General features: G+C 37.0%; 1 protein-coding gene across 10 annotated transcripts in view; it reads left to right on the forward strand.

The window, feature by feature from the left end:
- Positions 1 to 17,718, forward strand: part of Piezo (piezo type mechanosensitive ion channel component) — a 32,921-nt gene that overhangs the window by 1,828 nt on the left and 13,375 nt on the right. For 4 of the 10 annotated variants that reach the window (XM_086835013.1, XM_086835014.1, XM_086835016.1 and 1 more), the window contains exons 2-10: positions 12,828 to 13,057; positions 13,252 to 13,516; positions 13,586 to 13,884; positions 13,964 to 14,090; positions 14,182 to 14,301; positions 14,406 to 14,568; positions 15,744 to 15,971; positions 16,850 to 16,906; positions 17,467 to 17,700. In XM_086835013.1, the coding sequence (XP_086691139.1) occupies positions 12,994 to 13,057; positions 13,252 to 13,516; positions 13,586 to 13,884; positions 13,964 to 14,090; positions 14,182 to 14,301; positions 14,406 to 14,568; positions 15,744 to 15,971; positions 16,850 to 16,906; positions 17,467 to 17,700 (1,557 nt within the window). In that variant the 5' untranslated portion in view covers positions 12,828 to 12,993. The remainder of the gene's footprint in view (positions 1 to 12,827; positions 13,058 to 13,251; positions 13,517 to 13,585; positions 13,885 to 13,963; positions 14,091 to 14,181; positions 14,302 to 14,405; positions 14,569 to 15,743; positions 15,972 to 16,849; positions 16,907 to 17,466; positions 17,701 to 17,718) is intronic. The other 6 variants (XM_020953628.2, XM_086835018.1, XM_086835021.1 and 3 more) reach the window with 2 other exon arrangements.

The following is a 17,718-nucleotide window of genomic DNA, read 5'->3' on the forward strand; positions in this document are numbered from 1 at the left end:
TGTTGGAGGGGAATGCAACGCTTGGCATTTGTTTATTATTTACCCGCTTGACATTAAGACCGTTGTTGGTCAGGTGACATCTGCACAAACCACAAATTATAATCGAGAGAAGAACGCTTAAAGCGAAAAGCGCGCTATGAAATTTAAATATACGATGCTAACGAAAACGTAAAAAGCTTTATTTTTATAGTTATTGGAAACTGAAATATTGGTTTCAATGTTTTAAGAACTTCTTACACACTTTTAGACTTTAAAATCCCTAAAACTATATCCTTAAGTGTGAAGATTAGATATTACGATTCTTTAAATTTATACAATTGTTTTTATATAAAATGCAACCCCTTCTCTTTGGCTTACAAAAAAACCTAACTCTTGTGCTATATTGCATCCGATTTGGCTTTAGCTGTTGGCTTTGTTGTCGTTGCCTTGCTACTTTCCCCTATATTTGCAATCAATAAATGACGCATTTTAATCGGTGAGACCCACGACCATCGACAGTCTAGACCCGTGGCACTATCGCAGCTTAAAAACATACACATATACTTATGTTATACTTATATATTTATTGTCCCGATGAAACACAAATGCCAGATGCTTTCGATGACTTCATGAATATTTTAAAAAGTGAGTTGTTTGCTTGCGATCAGATCTTTGGGTTAATTTAATTTTATTGAATTCGTTTATTGATCTGATCAAAGTATTTGAACTTTCCTATTGGTGTTTATTCATCAGTTAGGTTTAAATTAAAATTTAAAGGTAGTTTAAACAAACATTTGTTTTGATCTGCGGCTATTCGCCTTTGAGTTGGTTTTTTTCGGTATATATCATAAAGATTTTAATGATGGACGCTCAGAGATATAAACAAATGAAGCTTTTCCACTTGACTGCAATGAACAAGCAAGATCCACAGTGATTAATTAGCAGGAAAATGAGGAAAAGCTCTCCCGGTTCTTTGTATCATTTGTTCTCATTTCATTTATCAAAGTATCTTTTTTGATTACTTCTTGGCCAGCACAACGGGCGGAAATGTTGTTGCAATTAGTTTATGTTGCCTTGTGCAACCTCGAAAAACTTCTGCACAAACTGTTGGTCTGCCAATGTTGGCCGAAAAGTCGTTACCACCGACGAACTCAACCCAAGTCCAACCATCCCAACACCCACGTTCTCCATCAGCAGAATTTGGCACGAGAAAATTTCACTTTTATTGTGGAGGAGAGCAGCAGGCCAACCGAGCGACAAGATCTACCCGCTTCTATACGCTATATGATGTGTACTATATGCACGTAAAGGATAGAAGGTATACGTGGGTTTTTCGGGTGGATGACGGCCGTGCAGAAGCTTTTTGGGGAACCACATTTATAAAACTGCAACAGCTGCAGTTATTTTTCAGCTTGTTTTGTTTGTCGCTCGACGATGCCACTGCAATTTTTCTTTTGTGTCCCCTCATAGACCCACTCTCTCCACTTCGGTTAACATATTTGATTTTTGATTTTTGCATGGAAGTTAGCCCCCAAGAGAATCCACGTGGAATATATTGAAATGTCATATGGAATAAATGAATTCACATTCGAGTTGATAGCTGAAAAATGTGGTCCACTTCGAATAGGAACTATTTTTCATTAGGATTTATAGATAAACGAAGCACTTTGACAGCCAAAAAAAGTATATATACGATGGGTGATTTTTAGTTTATAGAATAATTTTTATTTAGAAAATTTTTTTTTAGAAAACAACAAAAATTTAGCTGAATTTGCTTTAACTTTATTCTTTAAATATTAAAGCAAGTCTTTTAACAGATGATTAACTAGCTAAGAGAAGAAGGCATTCCATATTAACATAATTAATAAGTCTTATTTAGGAATATTATATGAATACTGTGATTCTTTTTTAACTTAAATTCCAGATCGGGCTATAATTCATCAGTCTTATTAATATTATTCTCCATTTCCTAGACCCTAACTTTTATTTTTGTTGAATTAACCAGAAAAGTCTTCCTATAATTCCAATTACGTTTAATGACCAATTTAAATAGCTTAATTTATGGGTTTTAAATAGACTACTTTTAAAGAAACATGAATGGATTTTTAATAAACTATTTTTAAATAGACATTGGGAAATTGACTCGTTCCAAGTTTAGTACAGAATTTCTATTCTATTTATATAAATAAAGAAAGCTTGCTCTGTACATTTCACATACCAAAACTTCCCTCTCACGTGCCATGCCAAGGGCACATCTTTGAACTGACTTGGGCTATTTTCTACGTTATCCAGTGAACAGGCTCTCTAGTTTTTCCGGCCAGCAGCACCTGCAGGTAAAAAGGATGCATTTTAAGAGGGTTATAGCCGACAGCTGTTATTGTTTCCTCTTCGTTCTGTTACCTGCTCTGGTCTTGGCCTTTGCCTTGTCGTGGCCTTTTTTGAACTAAAATATTTCAACCAAATGCTGCTGCCAGAGGCAAGCGAGAAAAAATAATATAAAACAAACGAATTCCTCAACATTTTGTGCGTTGTTGCGTCATCGCACACGGAAAGTAGCTCTGAATATATATATAAAAGTATATAGTATAGTAAGCCCCAGCACACATAGTCATACTACATATACTCACATATCTAGAAACAATAAAACAAAACTCTGACACTGTCTGAGTCTGGTTTTTGAATTTAGTCATTTGCCGGTCTCAGGCGTAGAACTTGTTTCCGTTTTATTTGAACGCTCTTAGCACATACCAACAACATAGTTTACAATTTTATTTATGTATAAAAATTCTCACTCTCTCGTATTAGCTGTCACTGCCTCTAAATGCTTTAATTAAATTTTAGTTTTATCACCTACAGTTTTATTTCTATCAGAGACGAAATTAATTTCGCCTCACAATTCATCCACTGCTTATCGTCGCATTCTGGGTGTGGGTTTTGCAATCAGAAATAAAATAAATATTCGTTTGTATTTTCAGATATATAGATATATAGCTGTCTAGTTCTGGGTGTATCGTATATGCGGATGATTCTAGCTGGTTGACTTCTCATGCGTGAATATTTGTTTTTATTTTTTTCGCAAACTTTTGACGGCCGTGAGAACCAGACTGAGTCTGGGCTTAGTATTTTCATTGAGTTTTCTTCTCAGTTATGGCCTATACTATATAGTATAGTGTGTCTTCTGCCCCGATATTGAACGCCGCCTAACAAAGTGTTCAATGACGCGTTTGGCTGGCTGTGGGCACGCTTCGCTGCCATTCAGGAATTTATTTATAACAAAAACACTTTTATGCATGTTCGGCATCAAGTTCTTAGATAAGCAAAGGGGGTCCAAATATTTAAAAACAATATCAGCTCAAGGGCCTTCTGGCAACTTAATATTTAAAAGGAATTCCAAAGAATTTAATTAAAATTAAAATAGATTGACAAGAGTAAAAAATGTTTAACTATGTTTTACTATATAACTGAAGTAATCTTTTCCCACAGTTTACAATTTGATACCTTAAAAATATAAATCGAAATACTGGAATTTTATTTTAAAATGTTCTTTTACTTTACCATTTATTCTGTGTTAAAATACAATAATACAACAATTGCATATGTTCAATAAACAACCATAAATAAACAAGCATTTATTGCAAATCCCTTTGAATTAAAAGTTATTTCAACACAAGAATCTTTCACCAATTAACTAACCCTATATGAATGTCAAAAGTTTCTGGCTTATTAGTTAAACTTTTCACTTTCACAAATCAAATTAAAAAAAGATAAATAAATTTGTAACTTGCAAAAGTTTGAAACGAGATTGTTAGGTAACTTTCCATGTAAGACGACATGTCCCCGACTTCAACCCAAAGGTAATTTTCCCCCCATTTGCAAGGCCGTAACCTGTTGACTCAATGGTATCCATCAAGGCAAGTTGAGTCAACTATTTGGGGGCATGTTAATGTCAGGTCATAATCCTAAGGACCGCCTGTTAGGACGACACTCATTTGACAGCCCGACCCTTATTCCCAGTCCGAGTTCCGAAGAAATGTGTCTGGAAAAAACTGTTGCGTGTCTTTTTGGAGGCATTAAGGTATGGGAAAGGAGTTTCGGACAAACTATTCCGTTGATGTATGATGATGAATGAAAGGAATATGACATTCAGTTGGGTTTAATGGAGCTTTCAGCAAAAAGAATTCTTACGTGGGAGTTGGTAATGAAATTAGCAAGTGGACCAAAAGGAAAGGCAACTGCCATAAACCAAATAAAAAAGAGCAAATGAAATGGAAAGTGAAATGGATGGTTCTGAAGGATAAAGTCGTGACCAGACCATTACCATTTTGTGACATTTGTCACTATTAATGTCGCGTTTGCTGGCCCCGCGACAATTTTCTGGGCGGAGTAATCGCACACATGTCTGCGATGAGTCCCTCGAACGTGTGCCTTTCAAGTAAATTAAAAATAATAAAATAAGAAAGGAAGCTAGCTTTGTCACGCCGAAGTTCATATACCCTTGCAGATTTGAAATTGAAAAATCACTTGGAACTAATACTAGATTAGATTAATATATCAGATTTAATGAAAATCTTTGAAAACTGAAAAAGTTTTAATTTTTTTTCTTAATATTCTCCGATCGTTCCAATAGAAGCTATGTATATATATAGTCCACCGATTCGCCATGCTCCGACTTATATACAAGTCAAATTATATAGAAGATTACCTCCATAGTTTCATTCAAATAGATAGCTCTTAAATTTGTTCCAAAAACAAGCCTCGCACATCTGTGCATATGATTCCCAACTAGTTCTTACATCCCCGGAACGAAGTGACTGCTGCCGAGCAAGTCTCAGGAAAGTGTTGTGTTGCAAAAGTTGCAAGTCATTCTTTATTAATGTTCATAGATACTTTATGGTCATTGATACTTACTGCTCATAGATACTTCCTGGTCTTAGTTACTCACTGTTCTTTGATACTTATTGATCAGATTTAATTACTGATCAGATTTGAATATTGATCAGATTTAATTACTGATCAGAGTTACTTACTGGTCATAGCTACTCACAGGTCATAGTTACTTAATGTTTATTGATACTTATGGATCATACTTAATAACTGACCATAGTTAATTACTGATCATAGTTCTATAAATCGTCCTATTTTTTCTATGTCAGGTATATATATGTATATATATAGTCCACCGATTCGAAATGATCCGACTTATATACAAGTAAAATTATATAACAGATTAACTCCATAGTTTTATTCAAATAGCTTGGTCTTAAATTTGTTCCAAAACAAATCACGCACATCTGTGCATATGATTCTCAATTGGTTCTAACATCCCCGGAACGAAGTGACTGCTGCCGAGCAAGTCTCAGAAATGTGTTGTGTTACAAAAGTTGCAAGTCATTGTTTACTAGTGTTTATAGATACTTACTGGTCATTGATACTTACTGCTCATAGATACTTCCTGGTCTTAGTTACTCACTGTTCATTATTGATCAGATTTAATTGTTGATCAGATTTAATTACTGATCAGAGTTACTTACTGGTCATAGCTACTCACAGGTCATAGTTACTTAATGTTTATTGATACTTATGGATCACACTTAATAACTGACCATAGTTAATTACTGATCATAGTTCTATAAATCGTCCGATTTTTCCTATGTCAGGTATATATATGTATATATATAGTCCACCGATTGGCCATTCTCCGACTTATATATAAAATGATATAGAAGATTAACTCCATAGTTTCATTAAAATAGCTTGCTCTTAAACTTGTTCCAAAACAAATCTCGCACATCTGTGCATATGATTCCCAACTGGTTCTAACATCCCCGGAACGAAGTGACTGCTGCCGAGCAAGTCTCAGAAATGTGTTGTGTTACAAAAGTTGCAAGTCATTGTTTACTAGTGTTTATAGATACTTACTGGTCATTGATACTTACTGCTCATAGATACTTCCTGGTCTTAGTTACTGACTGTTCATTATTGATCAGATTTAATTGTTGATCAGATTTAATTACTGATCAGAGTTACTTACTGGTCATAGCTACTCACAGGTCATAGTTACTTAATGTTTATTGATACTTATGGATCATACTTAATAACTGACCATAGTTAATTACTGATCATAGTTCTATAAATCGTCCGATTTTTCCTATGTCAGGTATATATATGTATATATATAGTCCACCGATTCGAAATGATCCGACTTATATACAAGTAAAATTATATAACAGATTAACTCCATAGTTTTATTCAAATAGCTTGGTCTTAAATTTGTTCCAAAACAAATCACGCACATCTGTGCATATGATTCTCAATTGGTTCTAACATCCCCGGATCGAAGTGACTGCTGCCGAGCAAGTCTCAGAAATGTGTTGTTACAAAAGTTGCAAGTCATTGTTTATTAGTGTTCAAAGTTAGTATCTGATTATACATATTTACTGGTCATAGGTACTTACTTATCATAGTTAATTACTGATAATAATTATTTACTGATCATATTTACTTAGTGTTCATTGATACTTACTGTTCATATTAACTTACTGTTGAAAGATACTGACTAAAAATATACTTTATATGGTCGGAGATGACTCTTTCACTGCATTGCAAACTTCTAACTGAAATTATAATACCCTGCAAGAGTGTAAAAATGGAAACTGTATAAAAAGGCGAACGTGAAATAAACCATGGGTACTAGCTGTTTCTCTTCTTTTGCCTAAATGCATTGGCCAAATTGTTTGTTAATGGACAACATAACAGCAGCAGCAATGGCAGCTCCCCATCGTTTTAGGCAGCCGGCACACATGGCGGATGTGTAATATGCTCTGACAGGTCAAACAGAGAAGCGCGCACTGCACATTTTATGATATTTACTCACCGTGGAGAATCCCCAACACTCCCCTGACCTCCTCTCTGTGTCTGCCTCCTTGTTGTGCACAGCTGGTGCAGTTTACAGTGGGTGAAAATTAACAAACTGGCAATAGAATTATTAACTTAAAAAAGACAAAGCTAGTTTATGTGTTTTGTACATTTAAAAAAAAAAGTAAATGCTAGTAGGTAACCTGTTTCATTTTCTCTTAAATGTTAGTTTCTCTGTTTCACTCTTTTTACTCTTTTTATCATAAAATATTTCATAGAAATAATTATACATCTTTTATTTCTACATTGTTGAAAGCAAATGAAGCTAAGCAAAGCAAGGTGACAACTTAATGGTTCTTTTTATATCTGTGTAATTATTTCAATTATATTTTCACAAGTCTGATGAGTAACAAGAACAAGGATAATTTTTAATTATATCTATTTATAAAACCTGTATTTATAGTCACTTGGCGTATTAAATCCACGGTATATCTCTGCGGGAGCATTTTTGGGGGCTCGGTCGCCAAGATAAATGTAGGCCAAGACCAGATACAAATATGCATTTTGGTTTTTCCCGCCTTCTTCTCTGCAAAGCTCCTGGCCTGTCTGCCCTCTTTCTGGCCCTCGTGTTGGTCCTCTTGTTACCCTCTTCCCTTGACCATCTCCTGTCACTTTGAGTGAAACGAAGGCGTTGGCCACAGCTTGCTGGCCCATTATACTCACTCTTTCCCTCTCGCGTGTGTGCGACTGTGTGTGTTGTGTGGCGGGGCCGCAACCACTTTGAAATTAATTTCCCCTGTGAAATTTACGTATACGTAATTGTAAGAATCGCCCTGCATATAAAAAGCGCACAGAGCGAGCACTGCAAGTGACCCAAATCTTGTCCAGATGGTGCTGAAACGGCAACCGTCTCCCGTTGCATATAATATTAACGATTCCATTTGGATTTATTGCACATTAAACACAAAATTGTGTGATTCAATTAACCCTTAAAGATTAATGCGGGCGGGAATTATACAAGAAATATAATTTATACCCTTGTCATTGGGTTTAATTGAATAATTTGTGACCTTTTAATTGGTTAGAAAATCATGAACTTAAGAGATGTTCTTTCGAAGATTGGAAAAGACTTCTTATGTGTTTAGCTTAAATTTGAAATGAGATAATTATTGATATTAATATTTGAATTGTTGTAGTATTTTTTAATGACTAAGTTTCTTAAAATGACTCTTTGTTGGCTTCTTTGTTTTGTTAAGGAAGTGAGTCATGTAAATATGAAATAAGAAAGCAAAGAGATTTTGACTCATTGCAGCTAAAAACATTCCTTTAAATTTATACTTAACCAAACTAGACTGTTTTTCCAGTCTAAACGATCTAAATATTATATTAATGTTCTTCTGAAGTAACCAAAAATATATATTGTATGTTTTTTAGTTTATTTTCACCTTAATTTTGTGGCAACTTTATTGCATGTGAATTTTTCCGCTTCTTAAGCTTTTGTTAGCCAACGAGCTTACTTGTCAAACGCACACCAAGAATGTCAAATGAAATTTCATTATTTTTGCTACTCCCTCTTTAATTTCTTTTAAGAACCGACTATTGCGTGTTTTCGAGTAATTATGCTCTGATTCTCGAATAGCTTTCGTTTTAAAGCCTCAACTACAGCGACAGTTCCCTAGTTCTTTCGCCTGGCAACAAGGGGTTAACAATTGCCCAAGTATATTGACATTGACAGTCGTCAAACAAAGTGACGTCATTATTGGCAAAGTAGACTCAGAAGCCAAGCGTGTGACATGCACCCAATATATATATATGTTTCATAGGAATAATTGCAGCAAAAAAATGTATAGAAAGTAGGGAGAGGTCCTAGAGCTACACCACAACAATTCGCAGATTACGAGGTCCTAAAAAAGAAGTGGACACTAAAAATAGAGAGCAAGAAAAGCTCGAGCCACTCGCTGGACATTTGTAATTAATGTTGAATTAATGGCCCACAGACACGCGGCTCAAGGGAGGAGGAAAAAGTCCAACTAACTGGACAGAGATTAGTTGACTTTTTCAACGCTTTTCCGACTCTCCACATCTCCATTCCCCTGCACTTGCACCAAATAAAATTGCAAATATTATTTCAAGAGATGCCAACGCCCAGACAAAGTTCAAGTGACCGGCAGACATGGCAATGAAGCTGCACTAATGAATGTCGGAGGGGGGAGAGCGGTTACCCAGATGAGGATGAAGGTCGGAAGTACGACCAAGATGATAGCAGACTTGCAATTGAGTTCTCCTCCTCTCCGTGCAGCTTAATTTTGTTATTCATGTAAGGCGCTTAAGATAAAACACTTCATCTTAGTTATTCAGAAACTTTAAGAAAAGTTAAAGAGCGGATTTAGACGGGGATTAAGTTTACAGTTTTGATTGCGGAATTAAAACAGACCATTGGGTCTAACATAAGTTGGCTTTGAAAGACATTATAGTAATTAATTAGAAACTAATTTAAATTCATAAATATTGTGGTTTAGGTGATATAATGAGTTAAAGAATTGTATAAACCCTTAAATACGAATTAAAATTCATATGAGTTGGACGTAATACTACGATTTGTAGGTTTTTTATTACAATATTAACTAAAATAGGTTTATTTTGTATATACAGAATTTTAAACAATTTAGTGACTCTTTTCACAATCATTGTAGACATAATGAAACACCTAAAATTGTAGAATTGTATATAAATTTACGACAATATAACGTATACGTATTTTCAATATTACGTATACGTATTTTCAATATTACGTATACGTATTTTCAATATTTCGTATACGTATTTTCAATATTACGTATACGTATTTTCAATATTACGTATACGTATTTTCAATATTACGTATACGCCACATGTACCGCACGGTGAGACATTTTGCCATCAGCTGTCTGCGTTCCATCCAAACAAATGTTAATATTTGTTTTCAAGTGCCAGAGCATGCATTTCATCTGCATTACACCCAAAGCAATTGCAAGCAATGGGCAACATTGAGATTCTCCCATACCGACAACGACATTGAAGTGTCTATGGGGAATATGTGTGCCAAGTTAACCCAATAAAAGCACATGCAAATGCTACTTATGCTCAATGTTCCAATACTGACAGAGCAAATGGAAAGACAATAAACATTTGGAGCTGAATGGAAATAAGAATCTGAATCAAAATCAAAATTGAAATAGAAATGGAAATGGAATGTGTAGAAATGTGGCTGCAACAGGCCGAAAAGAAAACTCCCCCGTCATTGCTGATAGACAGCAGCTGCTGGTCTCTCTCAGTGGGAATATATAATTTTGCTGATATCTATGTATCCATTCATATATAATATAATGCTTATATTATATGTAATACCCAACAGCAGCAGCAGTAGCTCAGCAATCAGCGATGCGTGTATGGCAAATGAATTAGTAGCGAATAACACGCGGGTTAGACCTTCTGCCTCTGGCATTTCATATTCATTGTTCGAGAGTGTGGAGAAGGGTGTTCTGGGAGGGTGGAGAAGGAGGAGGAGCCTATGCCCATAACCAAGCCCCAAAAAGCATAGCAGCAACACGTGTCACATTGGTTTTTTGATGGAACGATGCGACGTGCCGCTCTTTGGTCCCAAACAACTTAGATTTTGGACTCACTCGGATGTTGGGAATGGGTAACAGTGGGTGAGAAAAGTTTTAAACAAATAGAGTAATAAATAACTGAAAAATTCACAATGATAACCTTAACAATAAAAGATACTTTTACATCATTTTATTTAAATTTGAGTATGTATATATTATTATTTGATAACTTATTACAGAGAAGTAAGCATAGTAAAGATAGAAAGTTTTATCAACTTGTTTAACATTCAAGCTGAAAGAACAAAGTCCACACCGCATCTATATTTATTTTTAGCTATATCAATGCCATCTCTGCCTGTATGAAACTTTTTTGCTGTAATTGTGCATTAAATTCCCATATAGACAGACGCATTGCCATCAGCATTATTGTGCCATTAGACATCTGCTCAGACAGAGATTTCCCGGCATCATCATCATCCTCCCTCATTTCCCTCTGTGTGGGCGTGGTGGGGGCCAAACTCATCAACCGGCATTTATTTTGCTAAAACAGTAGAGTGCTATTTTTTGTTTTTGATGGGCCTACTACTACTTTTTATCGCCATTAGGGGGCTCTCCCAGCTGGTTGCTTTGCTCCTATCTTTTGGTACCCCGTACTCTGGGAGTGTTTTCTAGGGGTATATTGTGTTAATGCAAAAGTGTGAAATAAATACATTATCAAATTTATTAAAAGGGTGATTAAAACTTGGTTTAACAATAAATTTGTCAGAATTACTCCAAAATTGTAAATAAATTGATGATATGCCTTAAAAGCATTCTGTAAATTTTCAAATTGTGATATTTACTTGGTTTTTGTTTAATTTTAAATAAATTAATTTGAATCCAAAGAAAGTTCTGTGACGCCAAAAGGTATGCTATGTTTTATAGTGTCAAAGTGCTGAGTATTCTAATGTCGTTAGACTATGACCTATATAGTTATTTATTTTTTTGTTCTGTTTTTCCTGTCTAGCTGAATCTGTTTGTTTGTCCAAAGGGCGGTGGGTGTGGGTGGTGTTTGGCGGGTTGTCAGAGTGGGTGTGAGGAGGGAGGGGGTTGGGTTAGGTGTGGCACCACTTGAGGTTTGTCGGCTCGGCGGCTCAGCTGTCAGACCCGCGCTTTCCCGAGTGCTCCGTCTCTTTTATTAGCCAACATTATGTCGGATATATTTGCGTTGGAGGCGTTGGCGGATTGCTTTCTCCCTTGCTGCCGGCTCTCTTTGTTTGTCCCCTTGTTGTTCTTGTTAACCCAGCAAAATACAGCAAAAAAAGCAGAACAAAAAAATAAAGAATTAAAAACTTTTGTACATGCCAAATTACGTCATGGCTGTTGATCTTTTTTCGCCATTTTCCGTTTGTGTGCGAAATTAGCAGTTTTGTTGATGTTCTTTTGCTCGCTTTTTGTGTATTTTTTTGTTGTATTTTGCATTGTGAACACAATACTATTGAATAAGTGTGGCATCAGGTCAGAATTTAAGCAAGTTTTTAGACATTATACAATCGATTTGAAATTTAAAATAATCTCTCAATGAATTTTTTAACAAATTCATTAAAATGCTAATCAGAATTTCGCAAGTTTTCGATTACACGGAATTATGAATCACTCAATCTTGAGTGAGGCATTAAATCAGCATATTAATAAGATGTCTTATGTGTTTTACTGAGGAACAAAAATAGTTTAAGCAAGACAACAAATTCTGTGGAATTCAGCAAAGAGTTTTGCTCCTAAAATGTGTCATCTAAGATTAAATTGTTTCAAATATAACTTGCCACAATTATTATTAATCAAACAATTGTTACCCTGAAATCCTTTGTCATGCTAGCAAGCCATTATCCTTAACATTCCGAATGGCCTCTATCTATCCATTGTGCCAATAGTTTCTGCACCATTAGTTTAAAGCGAATTCAAATAAATGCCACATTATGAGCCATTGAATGTCAATTACACATCCATTATCCATAAGCCAGCTAGCCCCGCATCCTTGGCTTCCTCTAATCGCCGCTGCGTGGCCACTCCTCCTGGAAAATGCGGAAAGCGGAAGAGGAAAATTGAAACTAACCCAACCCAAGGCAGGATAGCGTGCGACTACCGACAACCACGCCCACTTCACAGCCGGAGCTTGATTTTATTTCGTTTTTCTTGCTTTTTTCTTGTGTTGTTGTAAGACTTTTGCCAGTGTTAATTAAAAGTGTGTCAATGTTTATATCCGTAAATTAGTTGGGTTCTTTTGCTTTTGGTGGGTTTGCTTAATTAAGAACCCTGAGAAAGGACTTAAGGTCTTAAAGTGGCTGGAGCAACAGGAGCTGTGGGGAGCTATTTCCAAGTACTTCAAGTATAATTTTCAATTGGTTTTCCTCCTCTCTCTTACAGCTGCTCTGCGCCATTTGTGGCAACAAATTGCAGTCGAAGCTGAGGCTTTCATGAATGCTTCTTCGTGGGTGTCAGAGACGGGGTCTGAGTCCGGAGACGCAGCTGGTGGAGGAGCAACGTGAGTTCCGGAAACGCAGACGAAGGCGGCAGCAACGCGTCCATCAAAATGGTCTTCAGCTATGCGTGCCTGGTGCTGCAGCGCATCGTGGTGCCGGCGGTGCTCGTCCTGGGTGAGTATAAAAAACTGGCATGCTATTATTGATATTACTACTACGTCTCCTTCTCATACCAACATATCAATCCATATCCTGTGTTTAAATCAAAGATTCAATAAATTTCCTATAAATTTAGGCACATTAAATATATTTTATTGATTTGTCCAACAAATTTAATTTACTTTGAAATGTATTTTTCTTAAATTTAGCTGCTCTGATGCGACCAGTGGGCATATCCTTTGTGTACATGCTGATGTTCTTCATGTCACCCTTTGTCCCGCTGGCCACGCGTCGTAACTTCAAGGGTTCCGTCACCGCCTTCTTTATCATCCTGCTGGCCTTGAGCACCTTGGTCCTGCTGGGACACATAACGCTCCAGATCCTAGCGGTCAGCGTCACCCTGCCAATTTACAATTGCTCGTTCAGTGAACGCCTGCTGCGTCACATTGGTTTCGTGAGCTTCGTCGATCTGAAGTGAGTTATTGTTGAGACAGTTTTGCAAAACTACAATTTAATTAATTGTTAACTATATTTACTAATCAGAGCATTTGCCATAATTGAGTGGCTGCTGCCGGAGGTGCTTGTGTTCGCCACCTCCTTGGGATCGTATCTTACGGTGAAGCGAGTGGCCTCTCAAACCGTCGGCGCCGAGCAATTGGAGAACGGTGAAGTGGTTGAGGGTCAGGCGGCGGAGGCTAGCCAAGTCCCAACTACAGATGCCAATGGAGGAGATGTGCAGCAGGCAACGGCCACAACGCCACTGCAGCAGCAACAGCAGCAGCTAAGGAAGCGGGTGTCCATGATTAGCCAGCACATACACTTCGAGGGATTGATTAAGATATGTGAGTTTATGATATATATCAGCAAATTGGGTATATTTTCAATTAAAACGAATGAATTGTTTTCCCCCTCTCGTAACAGCTCCGCTCTTCTGCCTCGCCACACTGTTCTTTGCGGCCGTGCTGCGTCCCTCGGTGCCAGGCGGCTTCTACTTTCTCATCTTCCTGCTGGCCGGAACTTACTGGGCAACCTGCCAAACGCTGCAACGGTGCGTGTCCCCATCAGTGCCCCCCATTGCATCCATTCCGGACACTTTACTGACTTCCCTTTTGTATTGTCGCACCTTTTTTTGTGTTCAGGGGCTTTGCATTGTTGCTGCGCTGCGTAATGGTTGTCCTCGTGCTGCACTCCCTGTCTATTGTCTCCTACCAGACGCCATGGATGCAGGGCCACCTCAATCACACCAGACTGACAGCTCGGTAAGTAAAATGAGAGATGGAGCAGGAGGCGGAGGACTGTCCTCCACTGTGGCTTACATCCTGTGACGGGATTTCTCTGTATCTGTATCTCTGCCCCCCATCAGCTTGATTGGACTGGAGCCGCTCATTGAATCGTACTGTGCGTCGGATATACGGGTCCTCTTCTACAATAATGAACTGTCACTGGACTCGTACCTCAATCCATTTGCGTTGTTTTTCGCTTACTTCGCCCTGGCCCTGACCACCAAGCATCTGATTAAGCCACGGGTAAGTCAGTAATTAAGTCATTTTGGATTGAATGGCTTTAAGCTCGTTCTGCTCCCTCTCTGGCTTAGAGAAACTAACACGGTTTTCTTCATCGGTGTCACCAGCAAAATATAATTGAGACTGAAACATTATAGAAATTTATTAAACTAAGGTTGAAAAGAACTTTATGAGAATAATACCAAAAGAAGTAGAACTTAACAATTTTCAAAACAATCAAATGTAGTATTTTATTGGCCAGAAAATTTGTAGTTTATTATAATATTTTAATTATAGAAATATCTTACAAATTTTCGCTAACATAAATAAAAAGTTAGGATAAAGTTCGGAAAGCCGAATATATATACTCTTGCATTTGGTAATCGTATTAATAGAGTCCAATCAAAAATAGATTATAGCAAAGCCTAAAATATTCGCATTCTTTGAGTCAATATTTTATAAAGGCAATTTTTTCAGTAAATCAAAGTTTAAAAATATCATAACTAAGCCAAAAATGCATTAATTTTAATTCGGAAAGCTTTCCCAAGTTGGTTTTTATAAGGTTAATAAATCTCCGTTCAAAATTTATAATTTTAAGAAAGTTACATTTTTGCCAATTTTTGAGATCAAAATTTTAACGAATTAAGCCCTCCAAATTTTTTTCAATATTTTCGAAAGATAAATTTTAACCGGAAATAGCTAGATCGATTCGGCTTTTGATACTGATTAAAAATATATACGATTTATAGGGTCGGAAATGATGCCTTCAATGGGTTAGAAGCTTCTGACTGAAATTATAGTATCCTCAAATGGGTATAAAAGATGCCAAAGAAATCGCTTTGAAACCACTTAAAATTAGATCTAAAGGTTCTTTTAATCAAATGATAAATTTAAAATTATTCTTAAGAAACAGATTTTTCAGTCTTAGGGCCACAAATCACGTGACATTGTTTTAAATCTACTTTCAATTTCTGCTCTTCTTCTGCTGCCACTTGCATTCGGATAAAACACTTAATTTTCAATATACTCTGCACGCCGACAAAAATAAACCAACATAAACTAAACACTCCTAACACCTAACTACAAACTGTCACTAACACACCACACACACACGCACACTCCTTGGACACTCCTGAACACCTGAACACCTGAACACCACCGAAATGCTGATCCACTTGAACCACCATCGCCCCGAGCAGCTGGAATCGAAGCCCGCCACTGCCTTTGGCCAGCAGCTAGATTGCAACAGCAGCAGCATCAACAACACCGGCAACAACAAGGTCAACCGCCAGCTGTCGCTGCTCACGTCGCAAACATCGCGGGGTCGCCGGGATGGGTCAAATTCGGGCGGAGGTGGCACCACCACTATCACCACCACCGCCACCGCCACCACTGCCACGACCACAATCCGCAATCAGCGCTTGAGTGTAAGCGAGCGAGTGTGGATTGAGATTCGGGGTTTATGTTTCGATTTTGGGTGCGGTGTGTGAATGTGGAATATATATAATATTATTTGAGGGATTTTCGGTTGGACAAAATATATAGAGAATGGGTAATAGGGAAAAGGTAGAAAATGCCCAATAAGCCAGCTTAGCTTCATGATAAGGAAAACTAAAAAACCATTACCAATAACTCAATGGAAAAATTTGCTTAGCTCTTTCTTCCCTATGCTTAGATTCATCATTTTTATTAGCTTACCTTTTCAACAATTTAATTTTGTTGGATTAAGTTTGTACAAAAAGTTAAAACTTGATTTATTATATTTTTCATTGAATTGTTTATATTATGGGTATTATATGGGTTCAGAAAACTGTAGCTTTTAATATAGCTTCAAATGCAATTATGCTTTACAGAACTATAAAAATTCCATGAAAAATTACAAATAATATAAAAGAAATCGTTCTGGTTCCAAACACGTTTAAAAACGAATAAACTCAAAATTCTACATACTTTTCTTATAAATTTCAAAACAATATTGATTTTAAAAGTCCACCGAATCAGGTTATATGTTTAAATTGGTGTGAAAAATATTGTATATTTCGATTAGGACATGAATTATTCTGCAAACACTATACACAATTAGTGAGCTCAACTAAAACCTAACTAAATGTTTGTCTTTGCCTAAACCTTTAACCTCGAAAACTTTGATCAACAAATTTGAGACAATTTGTGTGTGCCTTTCTGCTGAAACTTGACAAGACTTGTATTCTGCGCTTTTTCCTGCCATTTTTCTTTACGTATTTTTTTTGTTTCGTTTCCGTTTTGATTTTTGTTTACGCTCTCTCTTTTATTACTTCCGCTTTAGGTTTCTTTACGCCGTGATCAGCGTGCAACGTTGAATGAACCGACTGAGACGACGCCTGTACGTAAACTAACTCCACTCTAAGCGCCCAAACTCTATATCATCCTCTCCTACCAGCCTAACCCCAAGATCATTAGACTAGAGCTAGCCTATGTATCTCTATCTGTCCTACCTATCTATCTATCTATCCTATATATCATATGGTTTCGAGCCTCTAACTGTCTGCCATTTGTCAATGTTAAATTTTGTACTCGTCCTAACATCTATATAGCAATCTATAGTACTAATCCCCTAGTAATCTCCTTCAAGTCATGAGAGATCCTAACTAATGTAAAGTAACCATGATACTAACCGCGTAAGTGTGACTGTATACTTGTATGATGTATGATGTATGATGTATGATTTATGGGCCATGATGACACTGTAACAGCGATCTAAAATAGTTTGCACCCGGCTAGTAACCTATCGATGACATTAACACCCGTAGTTGTCCTAGAACTTTAGACCTCTCCGTATGTACATACGTATCACAATTAGTAAGCTTAACTATCTCCTACATGTCAGCAAAGAATAAATGCACTTAACTCAAAACTAACAATTGTATAACTTTCCCTGCACAGTTGGTGCGTCAAAGCACTCGAAAGGCTCGCACACCCCAGCCGTTGGAAAGCGGATCCTCGGTGGCGCCCAGTGGAACGCAGCGCGGCAACGACATTCAGCTGGATTCGATGGAACAGCGATCGGAGCAGGAGAACACAACCACCTCCATATTGGATCAGATATCCTATGGCTTTGTCAGCGTTGGAGGTTTCATCTATCAGAATAGTTATATATTCACCAATATTCTAATGATGGTGAGTTGTATTACACTG

Source organism: Drosophila serrata, unplaced genomic scaffold, assembly GCF_035046125.1.
Source record: "Drosophila serrata isolate PLE 108 unplaced genomic scaffold, ASM3504612v1 contig_275, whole genome shotgun sequence".
Lineage (NCBI taxonomy): Eukaryota > Metazoa > Arthropoda > Insecta > Diptera > Drosophilidae > Drosophila > Drosophila serrata.